Source organism: Sycon ciliatum, chromosome 6 (genome assembly GCF_964019385.1).
Source record: "Sycon ciliatum chromosome 6, ocSycCili1.1, whole genome shotgun sequence".
NCBI lineage: Eukaryota > Metazoa > Porifera > Calcarea > Leucosolenida > Sycettidae > Sycon > Sycon ciliatum.
The window spans coordinates 11,395,473-11,417,807 of NC_088648.1; the positions used below are offsets into that span (position 1 = coordinate 11,395,473).

Genomic DNA, 22,335 nt, shown 5'->3' on the forward strand with positions numbered 1-22,335 from the left:
GAACGGTATCATCATCGATGATATCGATGACATCACGTGGAATCTTTTGACGTAGCAAAATTCGCGATGGTAACGAGATATGTCAGCTAAACAGTGCTCGAGTCACAAGGACAGGATCCCCGGCCGGCCCCGGCCATGGCTCGGAAACTCGAGAAAGGGGAAGTAAAAAAAGTGAAGTACGTTCTACCGTCACTTTTTACTTCTTGCACATGTAACTAATACTTTATAGTAATAATAGTTGTTGCAGGGCAATGGTTGATTCAGATGATCCAGCAGCTTGTTGAAAGCCTAATCTAGGGACAGATGTATCACGACCGCGCTACGCCAGATGCAGTGCTGACAGTCAGTTCCTACCCAGGACCTGTTCCGATTGGCGATTGCCCCGACTCTTCACATCAACATTATTACTAGTACATGACTGTATCAGGTTTGACAGAGTTTGCTGCAGCGATATTTTCACTTTGGGCTCAATCCAGTGTGCCCCATCGCAGTGGTCGTTTTTTACAGACAGCAGTAAACAGCCGCTAGGTTAGTAATCATGACCACTGCAGTAGCAGCCGCAGCAAGCGTGGATACGACACCGACACGGTTGGCGGAGATGAATGCATCGTTCTTCTCAAGATGGTCGGAGCAGCATCAGCATCAGCTCACGGTTGGTGAAGAAATGCCACCAGTGATTGTGCCATGGAGATTAAGCTTTACAAGAGTGAGATGTACTGAGGCTGACATTCGAGCAAACTGCCAAGAATGGATTCTGCGACACTTGGACGATCAGTAAGTCGACGTCAAATTGTACTTCGATTGCCCTGTTCCAGATCAACCATCCCCCGACCCCCCCCCCCCCCCAAAGATTACGATTTCAATAAATCCTGCGTGATTTAGGAGGACATGACGTAATAACTAAATCATGGTTCTGACTACATGTATTTCCAGAGGGGACAGTTCCATCAACAATCCATTCATTCATTCATTCATTCATTCATTCATTCATTTACTCATAGCGACCAAGTCCCGAAATACATTGTAGTAATTATGGATGGGGGGGGGGGGTACCGGTCGGGAGGAGATGAAAAGAAAAAGGAAAGACAAAGGAAATCAGGCTGTAATATAGCAGACTGTCCAACCGTCACAGTCCTGCTTTGGACCAAAACATGTGTGTACATTTACATGGGAGACAATTGCCTTTGTATACATTTTATATATGTGTCCTGGTTTGGAAAGGTGGCAAGGTTGGACAGTCTGATATAGTGAGGTGTACTTTCTCCACGTCATTAAAATTGTCGCTTCCCAGAGCGATTTTTCGAATTTATTTTGTCCACTCGAAGGGCAAAGAAATCAGTTAGAAATTGAGGCAGAGCATTGTCGACTGACCAAGCTTTAGTTTCTGGCCTCCCTCTTCGCTCCACTTCCAGGTAAGGTCGACGTCTTCATCAGAGTTTGAGGCAGACCCTTCAGCGAACGATGTGGGACGGCACGAACTCCAGAAGAACGATATGCGCTCTGGGGCGAAATGGTGCGGAGCGCGATGAATTTGCTTGGTGCGGAAGAGAGCTCCGACAAAGTCCGAGACCACCACGGCTTCAGTAACAAGTAGACATTGCACAGGAAGGGTCGCACCAATGCTCGAACACAGAAAACAGCGATTCCGACAGTCTGACTAAGACGAGCCAAGTCACAAACATTGCGATGTGCGAAGCGACAATTTTAATGACGCGGAGAAAGTAGAAGATGTGCTGGATACTATTTTACAAGTGTCTGACTGAGAGGTATTGATGTTGCAGTGCCCAACAATCTTGGAGCAGCTCTCTGTTCTTATAAGGGCTTCATTGCGCATGTTCCGTTACTGGAAGCGCATCGAATGTCAGCAGTTCATGATTTTGAGTGGATGACCTTTTGGCAATGATCTATTTTTTGGTGTGTCCAAGAATAGCAAAGAAAGCAATGCAAACCGCTCTCGTCAACATAAGCATGCACGTGCCAATGCAGCTATGGGTTATGTGTGTGTGTGGGGTGTGTGTGTGGGGGGGGGGGGGGGTAGTATGGCAGCTCAAATAAATCCAGCACGCTCACCGGGACTGTCAAGAAATGAAGAGGGATTGACAGAAGCATTTTTGCGATGCAATAAAGTGAATAAACAACGCGACGCCAATACTTATATATTGCACAATTTACTCAAATCTGTGGACAGCAACTGTTTCGCTCTGTTAGAGCTCCTCAGCACAGCTCAGAGGACCGAAGCGCAGCTCTTCGCAATGAAATACGTTTCCGTGAAAGAATCACATACATACATACACACATACACACAGTGATGGCCACTAAGTAGAAATATGTGCTCACCTGTGGACTAGCCATACAGCACTGGGTGGGTGAGGCTAAGGTGCAGAAACAGTACTCTCTCCATGCAACTGGATTTGGCTTAAGCTACTACTATATAAATTGTGCAATTATTGCACAATTTATATAGTAGTAGCTTAAGCCAAATCCAGTTGCATGGAGAGAGTACTGTTTCTGCACCTTAGCCTCACCCACCCAGTGCTGTATGGGTGGGTGAGCACATATTTCTACTTGGTGGCCATCGCTGTGTATGTGTGTATGTGATTCTTCGCTGCCGCCGCCTTGTCTTGTCGTGTGACTCTTGTCGCATACTGCTTGGCTGCCATGATTTCTTTGCCTGCTGTGTAAAAAACATAAACACTTTGGTGGGTCTGATCTACTCACCTCCCACCGCTTTAGGAGCTGCATCTGTACATTGATCCTTGAAGAGTGGTGGCGTTCCTATAGATGCGGAAAACTCGGCCTCTAGCTGAGTTTCACACGACCCGTGAATTCTTCATTCTTCTTCTGTGTGAACTGCAGGGCTTGCCCTCACCCTCTTGCTGAGTACATATGTCAACAGTCACTATCCATTATCATCAGCACCATGGACAGAAGCGATTACTGTCTCTCCGATCAGGCTGAGCTAGGTTCAAGGTGCCGCCCGGCTGCTACCGCAAGCACAGGTACTGGCAGCAGTGATAACAGCACAGGTGCCAGTGACACAAACACTAGCCAACAAGCAGCCCATGATGATGGTGAAAGTGAGAATGCTGGTAAGTTGCCTCTTTTAAAGGGAAAGTTCACCCTACAATCACGGAAAACTTCACAACTTGTAGCGAAAAATGCACTGATTCCAATGGCCCGGAAGGCCCCAGGTTGATCGGAGGAGATGTTCCTGAGTTACTGTAAAACCTGGAGTTTTTGGTGGTGTAATATTTTCGGTTTTTCCCAAAATGAACGGTTCGGTAGCGCCAAAATTTCGGTGAACCAGTTTTCCAGATCCAAAAATGCATTTTGCACACTGTATGGCATGGCATGGTTGAATTTTAGGTGGTGTTTTATTTGGTGAAATTACGTGTTCCAAAGTTACCCAAAATGTTTGCAATGTTTGTCCTAAATGTTTCTAGAATGGACTTGGATGGAGAGCCAAGGATAAATTTATTGAAAAGAAAAAAGGACCAAGGAACTACAAGTTATGCTATAATGTCCACTAACACCACCACTTACTAAACAATCAGCTCGCGCGATAACATTGCACGACACTGACCGACAGTACTGACGCTCTACAACTAACTGGCTAACAGCTCTAGCACATCTTGGATGCGCACTCCAACAGCCTTCCAACTTGGAAGGTTCTAAGTTATATGATAACATAAGAGGGGAAGGTGAGCGCAACCAAGACAAGCAAGGCTAATTGTTTAGTAACTAGTGGTGTTAGTGGACATTATAGCGTAACTTGTAGCTCCTTGGTCCTTTTTCTTTTCACTAAATGTTTCACCTTCTCTGCATTTATTTACATGTTCCCTTTTTGTATTCTCTATTGTGATATATTTTCCAACTGATGATCGTCACAAGAAACGTTCTTGGAAACCTCTAGACCTACCTACCTTGTGTGTATGAAGTATGAGCGCGCAGATTGTTTTATTCATAGCATTAATAATTATTTCCTTTGTTTGCTTTTTTCTTCAGGCTTGTTGGATGGCATGAAAGTATGCCAGCATGCGCTGACCATCTGCAGGAAGGTAAGACTGACTGACTATATGTTCTGCTGGGCTGCTAGGCTGCTGGGCTGCTGTGTCTACTGTTGTTGTGATTACTTATCATGCATCCATTGTTGCGACTGCTGTTCTTGTTTATGCTGCCAGTGCTGCCGCCGCCGCTGCTGCTGCTGCTGCTGCTGCTACTGCTGTGGTTGATTATGCTGCCAGTGCTGCTGCTGGTGCTCCTGCTGGTGGTGGTGGTGCTGTTGCGGCTGCTGCTGCTGGTGGTGCTGCTGCTGGTGGTGCTGCTGCTGGTGGTGCTGCTGCTGGTAGTGCTGCTGGTGGTGCTGCTGCTGGTGGTGATGCTGGTGGTGGTGGTGCTGCTGGTGGTGCTGCTGGTGGTGGTGGTGCTGCTGGTGGTGGTGGTGCTGCTGGTGGTGCTGCTGGTGGTACTGCTGCTGGTGGTGCTGCTGGTGGTACTGCTGCTGTTGCCGCTGCTACTGCTGCTGGTGGTGCTGCTGCTGTTGGTGTTGCTGCTGGTTGTGCTGCTGGTGGTGCTGCTGGTGGTGCTTCTGGTGCTGCTGGTGCTGCTAGTGGTGGTGGTGGTGGTGGTGGTGGTGTTGCTGCTGCTGCTGGTGGTGCTGTTACTGCTGTCACGGGTTGTGCACTTTTATGCTGCTGCCACTACCAGCACCCTGGTTGTTGTTTCTGCTGCTGCTGTTGTTGTTTTGTTGTTGTTGCTTCTGCCCTTCTTCTGCCCTTCTTCTGCCCTTCTTCTGCCCTTCTTCTGCCCTTCTTCCATTACTTTTGCTATTTCTGCTACTATGGGTACTGTACGTGCTGCCACTATGGGTACTGGAGGTGCTGCCACTATGGGTACTGGAGGTGCCACTGTGGGTACTGGAGGTGCCACTGTGGGTACTGGAGGTGCCACTGTGGGACTGGTGGTGCCACTGTGGGACTGGTGGTGCCACTGTGGGTACTGGAGGTGCCACTATGGGTACTGGAGGTGCCACTGTGGGTACTGGAGGTGCCACTGTGGGTACTGGAGGTGCCACTATGGGTACTGGAGGTGCCACTGTGGGTACTGGAGGTGCCACTGTGGGTACTGGAGGTGCCACTGTTGCCGCTGCTTCTGATGCCCCTGATTCTGTTGCTACCGCTGTTTCTGCTGCTGTTGCTGCTGCTGTTGTGGCTGCTTCTGTTCCTGCTGCAGTTGTTTCAGCTGTTTAGTACTGCTGCTACTGTTGCTGTTACTTCTGGTCTTCATAGATGCCGCCACTGCTGCTTTTCGTTTTGCTTCAGCTACTGGTGCCAGTTCTCTTGCATTCAGTATCACTTGATACAGCGGTTCATGATACCTGGTAACAATGCCAGTGACAATGACAATAACTGTTAGGATTGTATTGCCTACTGCTTGGCTCAACGGTGATCACTGATGTTGTCTTGATATGACTTCTGGTGACAACAAGCACGTCAATTTACACACTTGGAAGACAAAACCATCTTGGGTAGGGTTGCTGCTTTGAACTTGATGCCCACGGAGCAACTGAAGTTCATATCGGCTAAGTAGTTCGGTCTTTCAGTGCGTGTGAAAACTGAGAAGGCTCTATGTCCAGCAAGTGTTGTGTGTGTGTGTGTGTGTGTGTGTGTGCGCGCGTGTGTGTGTGTGTGTGTGTGTGTGTGTGTGTGTGTGTGTGTGTGTGTGTGTGTGTGTGTGTGCGTGTGTGTGTGTAAATAGTAGAAAGCTCTACGCCCTGCAGTTGTTGCTAGATTTGTCGACAGTATACACTGTACTATTTGTTTTTTTGTGCTGTGTTCCTGTTTAAAAAAAAAGGTGTGCACAGATCTGCTGCAGGAAAGGAGTAGTGTTTCTGGGCACCTACCATTGAATTGCAAGTGGCTGTGGAATGTCTCAGCACAAGCTATACGCAATAGGCGAAGGAAAATGGAGGATCGGCATCTTGTCATGCCATATCTGGAGATTCTCTCCGAAGCAAAGGTAAAACCGTGAGACTGAGTACGTCAATGATGCATGCTGTACTTTACTGAGTCTACTGCCAGTGTTGTACTTGCACATGAGTGCGGCTACTGTTGCATGCCACAGTGTTTCCCATAGTGGTGTATGGTCCTCATCACACACCTGCAACCAGTACACACACAGTTTTGTAGTTGTGAAACATTGATAATGTTACTTCCCTCCTGGCCGTCGTCATACAACAACTCAAGTTTATTCTAGGTATATTAAACTGACTTCTTCTTATCAACAAATGACGAGGGCAGAGGAGGAGAAAGTGAAGATGAACAAAGAAAAGTCCAAGGGAAAAGAGACGACGGAACAACGAAGAACAAGCAGTAATAACGTGACGACCAATAAGGGACCAATACGTACCGAACACATGACCAAGACCAGGACAACCAGACCCCGGACGAATCACTCATCACTCTCACTCCCGGAACAAACTAGCACTGCACATGCACGACACTAGCTTGACAGTCACTCTCATACAGACGGAAGCAGATTCTCATGCACGACACTAACTTGACCATCACTCTCATACAGACGGAAGCAGATTCTCACACGCTGACAAAGCGTACTCTTGCATGCTACACCACATATCATATGTGCCACACATCACACCATACTCACACGTACATTAGACCATAATATTATAATTCTGTTGCTGTGCGGTGCTGTCTGGTGTTGTGCGGTGCTGTCTGGTGTTGTGCGGTGCTGTCTGGTGTTGTGCGGTGCTGTCTGGTGTTGTGCGGTGCTGTCTGGTGTTGTGCGGTGCTGTCTGGTGTTGTGCGGTGCTGTCTGGTGTTGTGCGGTGCTGTCTGGTGTTGTGCGGTGCTGTCTGGTGTTGTGCGGTGCTGTCTGGTGTTGTGCGGTGCTGTCTGGTGTTGTGCGGTGCTGTCTGGTGTTGTGCGGTGTGGTGTGATACTGTTCTACAGAGCATACCACCCACATCACTCTATGCTGTATTTGATGGTCATCGTGGTGCTGATGCAGCTGAGTTCTCAGCCACTCACCTGCCCAGCATTCTGCTAGAGAATGATCATTTTGAGAGTGATCTAATGATGGCTATGGAGGAGTCACTTAGGGAGCTGGACAGACAGTTCATCGACTATTCCCAGTCTAAGGTAAGACATGTGTGTGATCTACACTCTCCATGTACCTGTCTTGCGGCAGTTGACCTGTTCACATGGTTACCACTTAGTGTCACCACTCAGTGCCACCACTGCCACCACCATAACCATGAAAATATCTCCCATCAATGTTGAATTTTTGTAGGATTGGGAGAACTTCATTATTCAAAGGATCAGCCGGGGAAGTGAACTGCCTGAAAAGAGAAAACATATGCCAGACCCACCAGGACTCGAACTCAGGACCTTACTTGTCATGAGCAATGCTCTAACCATCTGAGCTATGGGGCCAGGCTGAACCTAGAAAGCACTGACAAGTTTTCACTCCAAAGGCATCTCACAACATGTGCCACACATATTGATTGCACTTGGGTCTTTTTCCCTCCCCAGGGGACCCACCCCGGTCAGTTTCTGGAACATACTGCAGGCGCGTAACCTCCCGAGTTGGAAGGCTGTTGGTTAGCGCTGCGGAGATGTGTTGAAGCTAGGTGTCGTCGAATGTCTCAGTACTCTGTCAATTTTCGGCCTAGTTGTTGCACTTTCTGGCTGTATATAGTATCTAGTTACAGTGGTGGACAGTAACTCTTAACTCGTATCCATATGTCCTTTTCCCTTCTACATTTCTTATTGGCTCAACATCCGGTTTCAAAGTAGTATTAGTAGTAGCAGTTTTTATTATTTTACTAGGGGAGTCCCAACAGGCTACTGCCTTTTTACTGGGAACCCTGGTTGCAGGTAAGGAAGATGGAGGTGCCGACTAGCGGCTACGGTCTGTGTCGAAACCGCCGGATCCAACATCACCTTGGATCTGAGGCAAGGTATTTGGGACAGGTTCAGGCTGATGCTCTTGATCGTCCTCCGAAGCGGAACTCTCTACATCTACGGGAATATCATGCGAAACATGCTTATTGTCAGCTTCTTGGATGCGCTTGGGACGATTGAAAAAGAACTCTCAATCGACACCTGAGCAACAGGCTGCCGTTTCCAGCGATAATACGGTGGACATTGCACAGCGATAAGACGGTGGACATTCCACAGCGATAAGACGGTGGACATTCCACAGCGATAAGACGGTGGACATTCCACAGCGATAAGACGGTGGACATTCCACAGCGATAAGACGGTGGACATTCCACAGCGATAAGACGGTGGACATTGCACAGCGATAAGACGGTGGACATTCCACAGCGATAAGACGGTGGACATTCCACAGCGATAAGACGGTGGACATTCCACAGCGATAAGACGGTGGACATTCCACAGCGATAAGACGGTGGTCATTCCACAGCGATAAGACGGTGGTCATTCCACAGCGATAAGACGGTGGACATTCCACAGCGATAAGACGGTGGACATTGCACGGAGAAACCTACATGTAATGTTGAAAACTGCCAACAAGGAGGTCTGACTGTGACTCACAAAGAAAACTGCCAACAAGGAGGTCTGACTGTGACTCGCAAAGAAAACTGCCAACAAGGAGGTCTGACTGTGACTCGCAAAGAAAACTGCCAACAAGGAGGTCTGACTGTGACTCGCAAAGAAAACTGCCAACAAGGAGGTCTGACTGTGACTCGCAAAGAAAACTGCCAACAAGGAGGTCTGACTGTGACTCACAAAGAAAACTGCCAACAAGGAGGTCTGACTGTGACTCGCAAAGAAAACTGCCAACAAGGAGGTCTGACTGTGACTCATCGTCAATGACAGGACAGGAAATGAAAAGTTGCGAAAAATGCCTTCAAAGCAAGGCTCATCAGCTATAATAATACCCATTTCATACCCCCCCCCCTTCATGAAATTAACAATTACTCTTTTCTTTGGACTCGGATGGAGAGCCAAGAATTAATTTATACAAAAGAGAAAGAACCAAGGAACTACAAGTTATGCTATACTGTCCACTAACACCACCAGTTACTAAACAATCAGCTCATGCGATAGCATTGCACGACACTGACCGACGGTTCTGACGTTCTACAACTACCTGGCTAACAACTCTAGCACATCTTGGATGCGCACTCCAACGGCTTTCCAACTTGGAAGGTTCTAAGTTATAGAAATAACATAATATAACATAAGGAGGGGGGAAGGTGAGCGTAACCAAGATAAGCATGAGCTGAAAGTCTCAGCTGTGAAGGACGTTGGCGGATGTTCATGCATGTCGATGACGACCCCCCCCCCCCCCTCCAAGTTGGAAGGCCGTTGGAGTGCGCATCCAAGATGTGCTAGAGCTGTTAGCCAGTTTATAGTTGTAGAACGTCAGTACCGTCGGTCAGTGTCGTGCAATATTATCGCATGAGCTGATTGTTTTGTAACTGGTGGTGTTAGTGGACAGTATAGCGTAACTTGTAGTTCCTTGGTCCTTTCTCTTTTGTATAAATGAACTCTTTTCTTTCCTTTCATTTCATCTTCTTTTCCGTTCTTTCTTCTTCATTCACATTAAACACTTTCATCATATTGTGGGAGCCATGGGCCAATAGCCCCCCTGTGCCCCCCCCCCCCTGTACTATCACCAGGGGTGAAAGAAAGTGATACAATTTTACAGGATTGGGAGACCTTCAAAATGCATTGCTCATGACAAGCAAGGTCCCGGGTTCGAGCCCGGGTGGGCCTGGCATTTTATTCTCTTTTCAGGCACTACCACGACTGATTCTTTTGATTCTGATTTTGATTTTGATTCTGATTCTTTTGAATGTTGATTGGCAGTGGCACTGCCCAATGACTCGCTCAAAAGTAACAACATGGGCTCTATCGTAACATCTGGAATGAAGGCCAAAAACGCCTCCGCCAACACAGGCAATACTGAATAGGTCCCCAACATTGTTATGTCGCAGACTGGGGTAGCCCCCTGTCGGACATACTGCAGTGTGATCGAGTGACCTGGCCGCTCTACATACGCATGGTGACGGCAGTTCATCCAGTGGCCAGCCGTAACGAATCGTCACTGCGTCACGAAAGACCGACTTATTTAGGGTGAATTCACAGGAGGCCAGCGGCTCTGCCGTGAGACAAGAAGAAATCACATGGAAATTTTCTCACTTTCTGACTACCGTAAGCCCATGGGCTTATCTGTTTCTCAAGGACATTTCGGTGGGCTTATACGAGAACATGGGCTTATACGCGGGCATGGGCTTATACGCCGACACCGACATTGTGCTATTGAAAAGTATCAAGGAAGTGAGAAGTACATTGCTGAAAACCACTGTGCAAACAAAAACAACCGATGATTGTGTTGGAATGTACAAAAAACGAAGAACAAAAAATACATGTACAGTGGATATCGGTTATAAAGTCATCGGACATAGTGATAAACCGGCTATATTGATACAAAATGAAAATATCAAAAGCAAAACAAGAAAAAGCCAGTCAAATTATCATTATAACCAATATATCGTATATAGCGATAAATCGGCTATAAGGATACAGAATGACCATTCAAAACACCTATTTGTGCAGAAAAATTATCGTCTATAGTGATAGCAACACACGAGTGTGAGGCATTGATGTCTCGATTTGGAGCCACATGCGTGTTTTCATAGGGTATTCTGGTCTGGTGCTTCCTGGATGATGCCTTTGGGCCAAGAAGTTCTTCACTCTAGACTGGAGAAGGTGCAGTAGCATCCATCACGTATCAGTACGCTACATTAGCGCGATCGAGTACCCACACGTGTATAACGTGTATGTATGACGTGCGCAGTTGAAAATCGCCTGTAGTGATATACCGGTTATAGTGATAAAATGTGAAAAATCAGAAGGGCACGTTATAACCGATATCTACTGTACATGTACTACGTACATGGTGTAACCAAGTCTTGCTCTAAAAAAAACAAGAGTCCATGATTTATGGACTCTTGGTATGACCTACATGTAGGCCGATGGGCTTGTACGATGAAGCTCTGTGATGTGTGCGGTGTGTGCGGTGTGTGTTTGTATTCATGTGTGTACGTGTGTACGTGTGTATGACAACAGGGCAATATCAAGGCAGGCTGCACAGCTGTGATCGTCTGTGTACGTCATGCACACATGTATTGTGCATGGCTTGGCGACTCGCAGTTGCTAATAGCAACGCGGGGAGATGATGGAGCAAGGCTGGTTACAACTCCTCATACAGCTTCTAGTGAGGTGATATATTACTACATGTACTGTGTGTGTGTGTGTGTGTACTCTGTGTGTACGATGTGTGTACTCTGTGTGTACGATGTGTGTATGTGTGTGTACGATGTGTGTATGTGTGTATGTGTGTGTGTGTGTGTGTGTGTGTGTGTGTGTGTGTGTGTGTGTGTGTGTGTGTGTGTGTGCATGTGTTTGTGTGTATTTGTGTTCGTGTATGTGCACAAAACTGATGATAATATTGTATCATGATGAAGGGAATTGTCCCCCCACCCCCCACACCGGGCACATGTCATAACAGTGACTGGCACATGTGATAACAGTGACTGGCATGATGTCATAACAGTGAAGTGACTGGCCAGGTGGGATTAGTACCTTATGGCTGGGGTTTTAACTTTAACCATTCGTTTTCCCCAATTAGCCGTCCTATCAAAGATGCACGGGCGTCGGGCGGCAATTGGTAGAACACCGTGCGTCGTGAACAACGTTTTTGATGACTGGTTGGTTGGGCGGCTAGGATCGAGCTCTCTGCTACCAGGCTTGAGTCGTTTCCCACATGCAACATTAGGAGCTGCATGTTGCTTATCATCTTCAAACACTGAAACACTGATACATTGATACACTGATACACTGACACACTGGCACACTGATAAACATCACCTGAACTTGAGCAGGCTAAGACAATTTGTGTCAGAAGAGCACCACGTTTTGCCCACCCCCCCCCCCCCCCCAACTATCACACATCTGACTGCGAAAATCCCCATGGCTCAGCTCACCAAATCAAGGTATGGGTCCACTTTACTCAGTAGAGAAGAGTCGAACGAGCGGTGGTGGCCTCACACCCCTGTATGGCAGCTTAGCCATGTCTCACACCCCTGTATGGCAGCTTAGCCATGTCTCACACCCCTGTATGGCAGCTTAGCCATGTCTCACACCCCTGTATGGCAGCTTAACCATGTCTCACACCCCTGTATGGCAGCTTAGCCATGTCTCACACCCCTGTATGGCAGCTTAGCCATGTCTCACACCCCTGTATGGCAGCTTAGCCATGTCTCACACCCCTGTTTGGCAGCTTAGCCATGTCTCACACCCCTGTATGGCAGCTTAACCATGTCTCACACCCCTGTATGGCAGCTAAGGGGGTGATTATATGTGCAGCTCCAGCCCGGGCTGGTCGACAGGCGGGCCAGCCCGCCTGCAACGGGATCTCGGGGTGGTACACAAATCCACACAAAACCTGTGGTGCGTTTACATGGCAAGCGGGCTGGCCCGGCGAGGCGGGATCCCGCCTCGAGGCACCCGGGATCCCGGCTAGGCGGGCCAGAAAAAGCACATATAAACAGACCAGCCCGGGCCAGAGTTGTATTATTATGGTGTCTACACTGCGTTCATACTACAAAATAGGTACTTTTACCTTTTGAGGGTAGCTATAAAGAGGATTCCCGATATTGTCTTGAAAATCTATGAAGCTTTTGTACAACAACAAGAAGGACGTACAGTGAGCACTGTTTATTTGTCGACATGCATGATTTACATTAAAGTGGAAGGGGAACTACTTGCAAATTACTTTGATATGGACAGCTAAAAATGTGAAAAACAGGGAAAAGAAACGAGGTGATACAACACACCAAACATGTGCCACAGCGCGAAAAGAAATCAGCAGAAGAATACATTGTATGAGAAAAAAAGTTTTTAGGTTTATAACCTGAGTATGGCTTGCAGCCCTGCGTTTCAGCCCGGGGCAGCACACTACAGTCGTAGTGTATTTGGTACATACTCACAACGGGCTGGCGTGTCCTCAGCGCATATAAACTCACTGCGGGCTGGCGACCAGCCCGGCCTTGCACATGTAAACACCCTTGGCGGGCTGGCCCGCTTGCTCCAGCCCGGGCTGGAGTTGCACATATAATAGGCCCCTTAGCCATGTCTCACACCCCTGTTTGGCAGCTTAGCCATGTCTCACACCCCTGTATGGCAGCTTAGCCATGTCTCACACTCCTGTTTGGCAGCTTCGCCATGTCTCACACCCCTGTTTGGCAGCTTAGCCATGTCTCACACCCCTGTATGGCAGCTTAGCCATGTCTCACACTCCTGTTTGGCAGCTTCGCCATGTCTCACACCCCTGTTTGGCAGCTTAGCCATGTCTCACACCCCTGTATGGCAGCTTAGCCATGTCTCACACCCAAGACGAAGTACAGTAGCTATACTGGCCGAAATGAAAAAATATCTGAGGAGACCAGATAAGGAGGTTTCAAATGTAGTTAGTAGAATAGTAGTAGTAGAATTTATTATTTTGATAGGGTTGCCGTCTTGTTACAGTTTTAGTTTTATTATATATTCCAAGCAATGCATGGCTGGGGTAGCCAATGACCACTTTATGCGGCGATTGCAGGGTTTTTATAGCCAACCATGGCTAACACAGTGCTGCTCAATGGTCCTTGTGCACGTTGTACAGATGTACGAAGTTCTGTACTGGGACCGTAGGTGTGTACATACCTGGATGGGTGTTCATTGTGTGCTATACATGGCTGGGTGTTCATTGTGTGCTAGAAGCTATACATGGCTGGGTGTTCATTGTGTGCTATACATGGCTGGGTGTTCATTGTGTGCTATACATGGCTGGGTGTTCATTGTGTGCTATACATGGCTGGGTGTTCATTGTGTGCTATACATGGCTGGGTGTTCATTGTGTGCTATACATGGCTGGGTGTTCATTGTGTGCTATACATGGCTGGGTGTTCATTGTGTGCTATACATGGCTGGGTGTTCATTGTGTGCTATACATGGCTGGGTGTTCGTTGTGTGCTGTGCATGCGCATTTTACCAATGTAGCCTCACAATTAGTGGCAAACAATCACTTTTCCAACTTCTTCACTTTGGGATTGAACAAATGACTAGGTAGATCTCTGCCGGAAAAAAAGTTTTCATATGAAATGCTTTCAGGGCCCATTTCGTAGTGGAAATAGCAGTAAATACAATAGGGCCCTACATATTAAACACCCAACCGGGTCTACGGGATTCTATGAGATTCTACGGGACTGTACATATGTACAATGTGCATACGGCCTATGAAATCAAGTCGCGTCACTCAAGTACACGCCGGGCGTTGCGCAGCCCTAGACCGGCGAACACTGGGCTGTGAAATAATGTAAGGCGCAAACTTGAGTGACACCGCGACTACTGGATTTCATTGAGAAGCACTGTACATGGGTATGTTTTTTTGTGCGCCGAGATATAACAAGGAGATTGGGTATACTGTTCTCCATGCGTATTTGTCCATGTGTGTGCATATGTGTGTGAATGTGTGTGCATGTGTGTGCATGTGTGTGCATGTGTGTACATGTGTGTGCATGTGTGTGCATGTGTGTGCATGTGTGTGTACGTGGGTGTGTGTGTGTGATTGGGTTGTCTTTGTGAACAGGCCGAACAAAGTCGTATTGATGCACTGGGTGGAATATGTATCCAAGCATCTGGCAGCTGGAGAGTCAGTGGCCAGCTGGCTGTTTCCCGAGCTATTGGTGATTGTGATTTGGTGAGCAAGGCTCTTGAGCACCGTAATAGAATGGATGCAGGCATTGTACTTGCTGCTCCTCTGCACTGTGCTGCCCTGCATTGCACTGCACTGTACATGTACTGTATTGTACTGTACTGCACTGCGCTGTGCTGCACTGCACTGCACTGCACTGCGCTGTGCTGCACTGCACTGCACTGCACTGCGCTGTGCTGCACTGCACTGCACTGCACTGTACTGCGCTGTGCTGCACTGCACTGCACTGCACTGCACTGCACTGCACTGCACTGCACTGCACTGCACTGCACTCATATACAGCCTCCTTTACGGGCAAAATAAGCACAATGAATATTTTTTCCCAAGTGTTCCAAAAAACTTCAACTCAAAGTTCTAGAAAGAAAAAAAGGCAAAACACGCAAAAAAAACGCAAAAACAAAACCACAACAGCATAATAATGACTGTATATACGTACGAAGTAGTGGTTGCGTGTCAAGTAAAGTCGGCGGAATAGCGCGAGCTCCGGTGTGGGGAGCAAACCCTTTTCTTGTATATACCTACTTAGGTAAACAGCAGCAAGTTCAACTTCAAGTCAATAATTCAGTCACTGATACCGCTCGTGCACGCTAACCCGGTACCCAGGCCTCTACCACTGCCAGCGCAGCAGAGGTATCACCCACAGCCAAGGCAGACTGGCTAGAGAGCCTTCTGCACCCTCGGAGGCACATGATGCAGGACTGCAAGAGGGAGAAAGCGATCCTGCACCTGATGAAAGCCATCACATGAGAGTACTGCTCCCCTCTCTTGACCACCAACAGAGAGGCCACTCGTTTGTAGAGGGCTGTTGCTGCCTTGCCCATGCCTCCGCTCGCAGACATCACAGCTGGAACAAAAGTGACATGCTCCACTTGTCTCACTCTCTCTTCGTAGTGCCTTCTTTTCTCTCTTTCGTGTCGATGATACACAGTGTTACAGGGTGCAGACTGATTTGAGCGAGAATAAGGATTAAAAACATCAATAAGGGTTCGCTCAAATTGACTGCCCCACAAACCACTGGCAGCGACACCAAGGCGTGCATGATCCTCCACGTTGGCTGTTTGGTATTGCAATTGCTCACCGGTCAGTGGCTGCAGCTTAGGCTCAGTGGACACATTGCTACAGACTTGGTTTAGGAGCTGTGCGGTAGTGTCATGGGTTGCATTGTGCCGTATGCCGTGGGAAACCCTCCATGAGGGCAGGATAGTGAATGAGAAACACTCACCTCTTGGCCACATGAACAATGAGTCGGTATTCTCGCCGGCGTCCATCCATAGCGGAGACACAGCCCGTCCCAGAACTCTTGCTTCGTGAGGCTGAAGCCGTATTTCTCCTGCGGACGACATGTTAGCCAGCTAGAAGAACCCTTTTCTCTAGCAATATCAATGACGTTAAGTAGACTCGCAGATGCATTCTGGACCACGTCCTCCATTGCCGCTGCCTGCGCTTGACGGGACTCTGCCTTGACTTCCGCCTTCATCTTGCGTATCTTAGTTACACAATCGTCAAGTGCAGTGTCACCAGACAGAATCTTGCTGGTGAGGAGCTCGGTAATGCGAACTGATGAGTTGTATTGCCCACACAAGGACATAGGGCTCGTGATACCCAAGCCGCCCATTTCCCTCTCAGTCCTGATACAAATGCTGAGTAGGCTGCCTGGGGCTGAGTCTGTGCAATAGTTGCCAGCTGATTGACCTCATGCACCCAGGTCTCTACCTTTAGTTGGATATAGGCCTCCTAGTAGGCCTCTGTGCCCACTGCAGCACCGAGGCAGCGTACTCCCTCAGTCGTGATGGCTACTCCGGTATCTTCGAAGAGATCCCTCGCCTCAACAAGGCAATGTTCCTTCACGACAAGAACAGACTTAGCTAGGTTCACAACATAGCCATATGCCGGTCCCTGCACCGTCAGGACATCCCACCACTTGCATACCCAATTCAAACGGCCCGCTGCAGAGGAATCATCTGCGAACCAGGACTGCACGGTCTCCTCGCCAGCTGCTGCACGGATCAGGGGTAGCATACCCAACGCATACATATGCATGGCGAGTGGATCACCCTGTGTCGTGCCTTCTTTGGAAAGAATGCACTCACCATCGATGTATAGATGCGCGGGTTCCCTGTACGTATTGATCAATATTGTAGCAAGGGGCGGACATAAGTGCTGGACGTTGCGAAGGCAGACTTGTTGATTTAACCGATTGAAAGTGTTGGACGCATCAGCCATAATAATGCCATCAGTATCATCCTCGGCAAAAGCAGATTGCATCACATGCACTCTCACCTCTATGCCGCAGTCTAAGCCAGCACATAACTGGTCACATCCGACTGCCTCCTGCACAGCATGACTGTCAATGGAGAGGATTGCCTTACTGATAATTCGTCTTACAACTTCTCCAATACCTATTGGCCGAACACCTGGGCACTTATCCAGCGCTATCAGGCGGCAAGCTGTAAAGGCGGTAAGTGAATTGGGATCGATGTATGCAGTTGCCATCCGCCTGGCACAAGAGGCCAGAGCGTCGCACAAAGTGGCTGAGGAGTCTGCAAAATTGGAGCACATGTGCCTCCAAATTTCTGCACCCTGGGTGTGAAGCGCTGCCTTTCTAATTGCCTCCCGTCCAAGGCCACTAAAGTACACCAGATGGGGTTGTGATGGAGGCTCACCTGGTATATGGACGGTGTCATTAGCTGGCTCTGGTGATGGATGCTTCTCTTTCAGTATGTCCCTGACGATCTTGCCATCAACTATGTCGGTAATCGAATGAACACCACCACCGTCGTCATGTGCCAGGGTGTGGAGTGCCATACTAAGCTTTCCAGCAGTAATTCTGTCGGCAAAATGCCTGGCAGGATCCGCAGCGCCCTTCCGCTCAGCCCTGGACGATTTCTGTTTGGAGGTCTGGATGGTGTCTGTCTCCCTCAATAATCCCATCACATCTCCGGCAGACCAGTGTTGTAGTCGTTGCTCAAGAAGTGTGCCATATTTCGAGGACTCGGCACCTGGAACATAAGTGCCTGAAACACTCTCGCTATCTTGAAAGCTCTCCGCCAGTAGCTTCCACCGTCACCAAAGCAAGAGTAGAGCGCTGATAGAGCTGTTATGTACCGCCGTCCTACATTCCCCAACGGAACCCGAAATGCGTTTGGCCGGTATTGTACACATTTATTGTAAGCAATATCTATCAGCTAGTCCGTCTCCTCCGCGAAGAGCTGCCCAAGCTGGAAGGATGGCGATAATTCATCCACCTGTTCAGGATCCGGGAGGTTGCTACGGATGTCCTCTCCACGTAATACATCTACGTCTGCCATAATACTCTCTTCCAGATGGGACACCACGAGGCCATGCATCGTCGGATCACTGATTTGCTGGTGATAACTAGTGGATTCGTCTATCGGTATACAAACCCCCACGGGCTCCTCAGCCTCCTGGGTTCGGGTGTTATCCAATGAAGCTAGCAGGCGTGCAGCTTGGCTGTCAGTGATGTCAGACGAGTTTGGGTCGCGCATTCTTTTCTTAACTTCAGCCATGGCTGCCAGTTCTGTTGTGCAGTTGTTGACAGCCATCTGTCTTGGGGTAAACAAGGAGGGTACTATATAACGGAGCACCAATGTTGTAGTGTTTGTGGGAATAACAAGTTACTGCTATGACACGGACGCAGTGTTCCTGGGTATTATTCGCATCAGCGCAAGACTGTTCTGCTGCTCCTTACATAGGACGGCTCACACTTCCCAGCCGACTTGACTTGCCACTTGACTGACTCACAACTAGACTGCCATCCCGGCAGAGCACATGAGGAGTCCATTGAACCTTCCACGTTGCAAACTTGCAAGAGCGCACCGCTCCCTGCTCAATACACGGTGTTTTACGGGTATTCATCCCTCATCAGTTGAGTTGGAGCAGGCTACTGAAATTTGTGCTCTGAGAGCACTACAACTTACGGTGCTCCAGCATCACCCCTGCTCCGGCATCACCCCTGCTCCAACATCACCCCTGCTCCGGCATCACCCCTGCTCCAGCATCACCCCTGCTCCAACATCACCCCTGCTCCAGCATCACCCCTGCTCCAGCATCACCCCTGCTCCAACATCACCCCTGCTCCAGCATCACCCCTGCTCCAGCATCACCCCTGCTCCAGCATCACCCCTGCTCCGGCATCACCCCTGCTCCAGCATCACCCCTGCTCCAGCATCACCCCTGCTCCAGCATCACCCCTGCTCCGGCATCACCCCTGCTCCGGCATCACCCCTGCTCCGGCATCACCCCTGCTCCGGCATCACCCCTGCTCCGGCATCACCCCTGCTCCGGCATCACCCCTGCTCCGGCATCACCCCTGCTCCGGCATCACCCCTGCTCCGGCATCACCCCTGCTCTGGCATCACCCCTGCTCCGGCATCACCCATGCTCCGGCATCACCCCTGCTCCAGCATCACCCCTGCTCCAGCACTAGGAATTCCGGCTTACTGTTGTAATCCAACTGCAGTGCCGTGGACAAACACCTTGTAAAATCCAGACAGCAGCGGAATCATTTTCGCCAGCGGAGGTGCAGAACAAGCACTGAGGACCAATAGCCATTCACAGCACTGTAACCTCCTATCCTACTAACTTAGTCGCAATCTCACATTGGTACCACACTGCAGAACAGCACACCCTGACCAACCACCAGTGCAGCAATACACTTAGTCACTAGCAGCTGCCGCTAGGCAAACGAAACACACCTCCTTGGGACTGTGGTAAATAGCTACTTTGCCTTCACAACTGGCATTGCCCTGAGTAAGGGATGTTTCCATACCATCCCATCATTGCCCTGGGATGTTTCCATACCATCCCATCATTGCCCTGGGATGTTTCCATACCATCCCATCATTGCCCTGGGATGTTTCCATACCATCCCATCATTGCCCTGGGATGTTTCCATACCATCCCATCATTGCCCTGGGATGTTTCCATACCATCCCATCATTGCCCTGGGATGTTTCCATACCATCCCATCATTGCCCTGGGATGTTTCCATACCATCCCATCATTGCCCTGGGATGTTTCCATACCATCCCATCATTGCCCTGGGATGTTTCCATACCATCCCATCATTGCCCTGGGACTTTTCATGCATAACTTTGTGGTGCGCAGTTCGTGCCATTTTTAGCGCTTATTGTCTTGAGAAGGTTTGCTGAACTTCTCTAGTATAGGAACTACCACTGAAGCAGTGTACCGGGAGGAACTACTGGGAGAAACGAGGCTCGCAAATATTGTCCGGCAGTGGTGTAGCTGCATGCCTAGCATGATCATTGTTAGGTTGTGACAGGATATGTCATAGCTTCAAGATGCATAGTTTTCTATTGATTTCCTCCTTTGCTTTACAGAAGAAATATTTGGTGAGCGACTGCGACAAGATGTCAGTGGAGATAAGCAATGATGTTGACTACATTGTGTTGGCTTGTGATGGTGTATGGGATGCCAAGGACATCTCATTGCACACAATGCATACTACTATCCACCAGTGCAGAACAACAGGTAAGGGACTACTCCCCCCCGTATCAAACCTTCTCAATTTTATCTTTTCTACCAATTCAAACGCTGCTGCTGCCGCTACCACTGCTGCTGCCGCTACCACTGCTGCTGCCGCTACCACTGCTGCTGCCGCTACCACTGCTGCTGCCGCTACCACTGCTGCTGCCGCTACCACTGCTGCTGCCGCTACCACTGCTGCTGCCGCTACCACTGCTGCTGCCGCTACCACTGCTGCTGCCGCTACCACTGCTGCTGCCGCTACCACTGCTGCTGCCGCTACCACTGCTGCTGCCGCTACCACTGCTGCTGCCGCTACCACTGCTGCTGCCGCTACCACTGCTGCTGCCGCTACCACTGCTGCTGCCGCTACCACTGCTGCTGCCGCTACCACTGCTGCTGCCGCTACCACTGCTGCTGCCGCTACCACTGCTGCTGCCGCTACCACTGCTGCTGCCGCTACCACTGCTGCTGCCGCTACCACTGCTGCTGCCGCTACCACTGCTGCTCACAGTTTGGTGGTTGCGGTGGTTTGTTTGCTAATGATTGTTGTTGTTGTTGTTATTGTTGTTGTTGTTGTTGTTGTGGTTGTTGTTGTGGTTGTCGTCGTCGTCGTCGTTGTTGTTAACTGTTACTGTTTTGAGTTCATCACCATGGGAACGATCTCAGTTGCTGTTCATGTGAATGCTTACAAAGTACATCTTTTATCCAGCCTCTGCAGTCACCGTGTGTGTGTGTGTGTGTGTGTGTGTGTGTGTGTGTGTGCGCGCGCGCACAGGCATGTGTGAGTGTGCGCATATGTGTACATGTACATGTATGTGCATGCGTGCATGCATGAAATATATATAATTATATATGTGTGTGTGTGTGTGTGTGTGTGTGTGTGTGTGTGTGTGTGTGTGTGTGTGTGTGTGTGTGTGTGTGTGTGTGTGTGTGTGTGTGTGTATGTGTGTGTATGTGTGTGTATGTGTATGTATGTATGTGCTGGACCCGGTACACTTACTGTGTCGTATTCATTACAGTGGCAGGCGAGCAGTTATCATCAGAAGCAGCCAAGGCACTAGTGGATTTGGCTAGGACTGCTTCAGATGATAACATTACAGCTATTGTAGTTGATATGAGAGGCTATGCTGCGCAACTCTAATACTTGACTCTAATGCGCTCACACGTTCATCCACACACACGCGCGCGCGCGCGTGTGTGTGTGTGTGTGTGTGTGTGTGTGTGTGTGTGTGCGTGCGTGCGTGTGGTGTGTGCGTGTATTCGTGTGCATGAGTGTGTGCCTGCTCATGCTTCACTAGTGAGCTAGTTTGATTCTTGGCAATTTGTATCAGTATTTAGTAGCTATCCCAGTTTAGTATGTCAGATGAGCTCATTTTGGCATGGTTATTCCTCCAATGCAGAGCATGAAAGTTTACACTATTATGCTCATGTTTTTCTTGCTCCTGCCTGCAAGCCCTCGTACAAGGGCATGCATGCCATCATACTAGCATGCACACCCTTGTACTGGCATGCAATACCTGTGTCCTTGCTGCATCATAATTATTATTATCTTGGTGGTAGATGATGCAGGTCAGTAGATGTAGGCAAAGCAGTTGTCCCTGTAGTGTCAATGCTGGCCAGCTGTCGTCATGATTCAACAGTGAACATACGGTGTTCATTATTCAGCAGTGAACATTTGAAAGTGAATCATATTGAGTTTTAAATACACCGCCACCATTGCCGTTGACTGACAGTCTGTGATGGTAGAAAGTAAGTCCTGGAGTTAATGTTGTACCCGGCTGGCTTGTGGCTTGGTCAGGGGTCCAATGTTGTACCCGGCCGGCTTGTGGCTTGGTCAGGGGTCCAATGTTGTACCCGGCCGGCTTGTGGCTTGGTCAGGGGTCCAATGTTGTACCCGGCCGGCTTGTGGCTTGGTCAGGGGTCCAATGTTGTACCCGGCCGGCTTGTGGCTTGGTCAGGGGTCCAATGTTGTACCCGGCCGGCTTGTGGCTTGGTCAGGGGTCCAATGTTGTA

At 49.0% G+C, this 22,335-nt stretch overlaps 1 protein-coding gene across 1 annotated transcript; it reads left to right on the forward strand.

Moving 5' to 3' along the window:
- The first annotated feature begins 131 nt into the window (after positions 1 to 131).
- On the forward strand, positions 132 to 22,075 carry LOC135819380 (protein phosphatase 1F-like). The gene is made up of 9 exons (XM_065332580.1): positions 132 to 774; positions 2,857 to 3,089; positions 4,006 to 4,058; positions 5,854 to 6,018; positions 6,972 to 7,160; positions 11,127 to 11,279; positions 14,689 to 14,799; positions 20,175 to 20,325; positions 21,342 to 22,075. The coding sequence occupies exons 1-9, from the start codon at positions 539 to 541 to the stop codon at positions 21,461 to 21,463; spliced, it is 1,413 nt and encodes a 470-aa protein (XP_065188652.1). The 5' UTR covers positions 132 to 538; the 3' UTR covers positions 21,464 to 22,075.
- The last annotated feature ends 260 nt before the right edge of the window (positions 22,076 to 22,335 follow it).

Excerpts from the sequence above, each read along its gene's own strand:
- LOC135819380 (XM_065332580.1), top strand. The coding sequence starts at position 539 with ATGACCACTGCAGTAGCAGCCGCAGCAAGCGTGGATACGACACCGACA. Across the intron at positions 7,161-11,126 it reads TCGACTATTCCCAGTCTAAG|GGCAATATCAAGGCAGGCTG; the intron begins GTAAGACATGTG and ends GTATGACAACAG. Across the intron at positions 20,326-21,341 it reads CCACCAGTGCAGAACAACAG|TGGCAGGCGAGCAGTTATCA; the intron begins GTAAGGGACTAC and ends TATTCATTACAG.